Source organism: Acanthamoeba castellanii (genome assembly GCF_000313135.1).
Source record: "Acanthamoeba castellanii str. Neff unplaced genomic scaffold scf7180000084763, whole genome shotgun sequence".
In the NCBI taxonomy this organism is placed as follows: domain Eukaryota; phylum Discosea; order Longamoebia; family Acanthamoebidae; genus Acanthamoeba; species Acanthamoeba castellanii.
In genome coordinates, this window is record NW_004457323.1 from 233,198 (window position 1) to 236,444 (window position 3,247).

The 3,247-nt window shown below is 57.9% G+C and overlaps 1 protein-coding gene across 1 annotated transcript in view; it reads left to right on the plus strand.

Moving 5' to 3' along the window:
• Positions 1-224: 224 nt before the first annotated feature.
• Positions 225-3,247, plus strand: part of ACA1_240500 (uncharacterized protein) — a gene marked incomplete at both ends in the record, with an annotated part of 5,962 nt that continues 2,939 nt past the window's right edge. Inside the window, 12 exon segments of the mRNA XM_004335328.1 lie at positions 225-401; positions 529-808; positions 1,028-1,143; positions 1,350-1,500; positions 1,532-1,660; positions 1,751-1,851; positions 1,941-1,998; positions 2,017-2,097; positions 2,183-2,356; positions 2,435-2,581; positions 2,900-3,079; positions 3,172-3,215. Coding sequence (XP_004335376.1) covers positions 225-401; positions 529-808; positions 1,028-1,143; positions 1,350-1,500; positions 1,532-1,660; positions 1,751-1,851; positions 1,941-1,998; positions 2,017-2,097; positions 2,183-2,356; positions 2,435-2,581; positions 2,900-3,079; positions 3,172-3,215 — 1,638 coding nt within the window.

A 3,247-nucleotide genomic window follows, 5' to 3' on the forward strand; every position in this document is an offset into this window, starting at 1 on the left:
GCTCAGCTCGACCGGGCCGCTCGACCTCATTTACCAGGCCGGAAACCGGACCGGCCTCTATTGCCAGCAGTCGAGCATCCAGCTCTCTCGCGACCTCTCCGTCATTGGCTCAAGCGGTAAAACCCCTCCCCAGCAACACAGCTGACCTACAATAGATTGATCAATCTTGATCAATGGGACTTAGAATTGACTTGCTCCTTTTTCCCCTCTGCCATACAGCCTCTATGGAACTGGAGCTTTGTGAGCTCACAATCAAAGGCTCACTCAACATCACGTCCGACTCCTCGCACGCCTACCTGACGGTGTCGACCTTCTCGCAACTGAGCGTTTCCGGCGACCTCAGTCTTCTCGGTTCCTATTCCCCTACTAGCACCCTCCTCTACTGGGACTCCATCTTGGAAGTACGTCCTCACCCCCTTTGGCTTGATTTATTTTACATTGTTCTGATTTCTAAATAACTTCACTATTGCATTTTATTTATTTTATTTTATTTTATTTTAATAACATCGTTTTTTTTTGCTCCTCAAGGTTGGAGGCGACCTGCACTTGGCGACTCGCTCAGACTTGAACCCGAGCGGCATGGCGCAGCCCTCCACCGGCTCCGTGGTGGCCGCGTTCGTGGGCGGTCAGCTGAGCGTCGGCGGCGACCTGGCGATCAAGTCGGGCGACGCGCTTGTCACCGCCACCGGCCCTGCCGGCTTGATGGGCTTGACCCCTCTTTCTGGTGAGCTGTACGACGTCTTTCAAATTCCCGACCTCGGCCTCGGCGAAGAACTCGCTGCCGCCCGCGGATCCATCGTCATTGGTGGTACACATATCTACTGCACCCCCTCGTGTCGTGTCGTGTCGTGTCGTTGGTCGTGTCGTTGGTCGTGTCGTTGGTCGTGGTCGTGGTCGTGGTCGTGGTCGTGGTCGTGGTCGTGGTCGTGGTCGTGGTCGTGGTCGTGTCGCACAGCACCCGAGCTGTGCCGCACTTGCAGTTGTTGTTTTTCTTGTTCTTGTTCATCTTATGATGGGTTGGTGGCAGGCTCGGTGGTGGTCAGCTCGGGATCGATCACCGGACTCCACGACGGTGAGCTCACCGCAGGCCTGGCCGCGTTCAACCTGGCCGGCGGCGAACTCACGGCATCCAGCGTCAGCGTAGTGAGCGGACACGGCCACAACGGGTTCGTTTCGCTCATTTTGGGTGGAGCTTTTTTTGGCTGGAACTTACGTGACACACGCACACACACACACACGCACTCACGCACGCACGCACGCACGCACACACACACACACACACACACAACAGCACCGCTAGTGGAGGATCGGCGGCGGACGCAATGCTGCTCCTCGGCTTGAACGCACAGTTTATCGTCGCCAAAGACGTGCTTGTCAAGTCTGGCGATGGAGGCAACGGCGCCTCGGACACTGCCAACGGCGGTACCCTTTTTAACCACTCCGAAGAAGAGGAAGAAAGAAGAAGAAAGAAGAAGAAAGAAGAAGATCGCTACGTCCATGGTAGGAGCAATGACATATCCTTTTCCCACAGGTGACAGCGCACAGGCGGTCTTCGCGGTGATCAGTGGCGGAGAGGCCCTGATCGGCGGTTCTCTGCACATTCTTGCCGGCAGCGGCGGTAACGCCTCCTTGGCCGATGCTGCCAGGGGAGGAACCGGCGGTACATACCACCCCTCAAATTAAAGAGTGGCAAGCTGCAGGAGCTCAACAGCGGTTTGCTTGGCAGGTAATGCGCAGTTCACAATCACAGGTGCGGGAACCGTCAGTGTGGCCGGTGATCAGCTCGTCGCCAGCGGCTCCGGTGGCACCGGCGCCGCTGGCGGCTCCGCCAGCACCGCCTCCGCTGTGTTGGTACTGCTCCTCTTCTCTTCGAAGCTTAGTTCTCTCTCCAATTGCTCACTCGATCCAACGTCGCCGCCAACCTCTTCCTTACGCCGCAGAGTGGCACCTCCCTCACCGGGCCGACGAAAAGAGCCCAGCAAGCGACCCGCCAATTTGGTACGATGCCAACCACAGGAGGCGTGAACCTGCGCGTCGGTGGCGACCTGTCCATCCTCTCCGGCAACGCCGCTTCTTCGATCGCTGAGGGCGCACCTGGTACTTGCCCCCCCCCGGACTGGCGGTTGCAATCCCCAGATTAGGGGGACATCTTCATCTGATTGTCCACCACTCTATTGTGCAGGCGGCAGCTGCGCCATGGGCTCCTCTATTGGGATTGCCGGGGGCGGTCTGATTGTGTGGGGCACGTGGGAGGCCGAAGTCGTGATCGGCGGCGATCTGCGCGTGACCGGCTGTAGTGGCGGCAACAGCGTGGGCGCCCAAGGCGGCCTTCCCACATTGGTTGTGGGTATCCTTGGTTCGTTACCTTTTCTCGTTTCGTGTCACTTTGTCGTTGTGGTCTTCGCTTTTGTTCTTATCACACGGCACTCTTCAGTTCTTAGCGATGCGACGATCGATGTGTACGGTTCGGTTGAGTTGGTGGGCGGCAACGGCGGTTCCGTGGTCGGCGGCTCGCAGGACTCAGGCCCTGGGGGCATGGCCTTCTTGATCTGCTTTGATTCTGCTCTCCTAGATATCGCTGGTTCGCACACACCGCACACACCGCACACACCACACACACCACACACACCACACACACCACACACACCACACACACCACACACACCACACACACCACACACACCACACACACCACACACACCACACACACCACACACACCACACACACCACACACACCACACACACCACACACACCACACACACCACACACACCACACACACCACACACACCACACACACCACACACACCACACACACCACACACACCACACACACCACACACAACTCGACACATAACACCCAAACCCAGCACCTTTCTCACCAACCTTGTCCGCGCAGGGTCGTTGACAATCACGAGAGGCAATGGCGGAGACGTCGTCAATGGCACCGGAGGAACGGTGAGTGGCGAGACATCGCTCTTTTCGGGCTTGTTGATTGCGGGATCTTCGCACCTCGTGGTGGGCGGTGGTAAGGGCGCCATCACGGTGAACGGCGGCCGCGCAGGAAACGTCGATGCAGGTAATGACCGTCTTCCCTCATCTGTCTATTGCATGGAACGATTGGCTCGAAGGCTCACTTTCGTTTTCTTTTTCGTTCTTTCTTCTGCCCAGCGGCCACCGAGGGCTCGTCAAGCTACGGCGGGTCGGGCGGCCTTGTGCCTGTTGGCGCTATGTACCGATCGTCAAT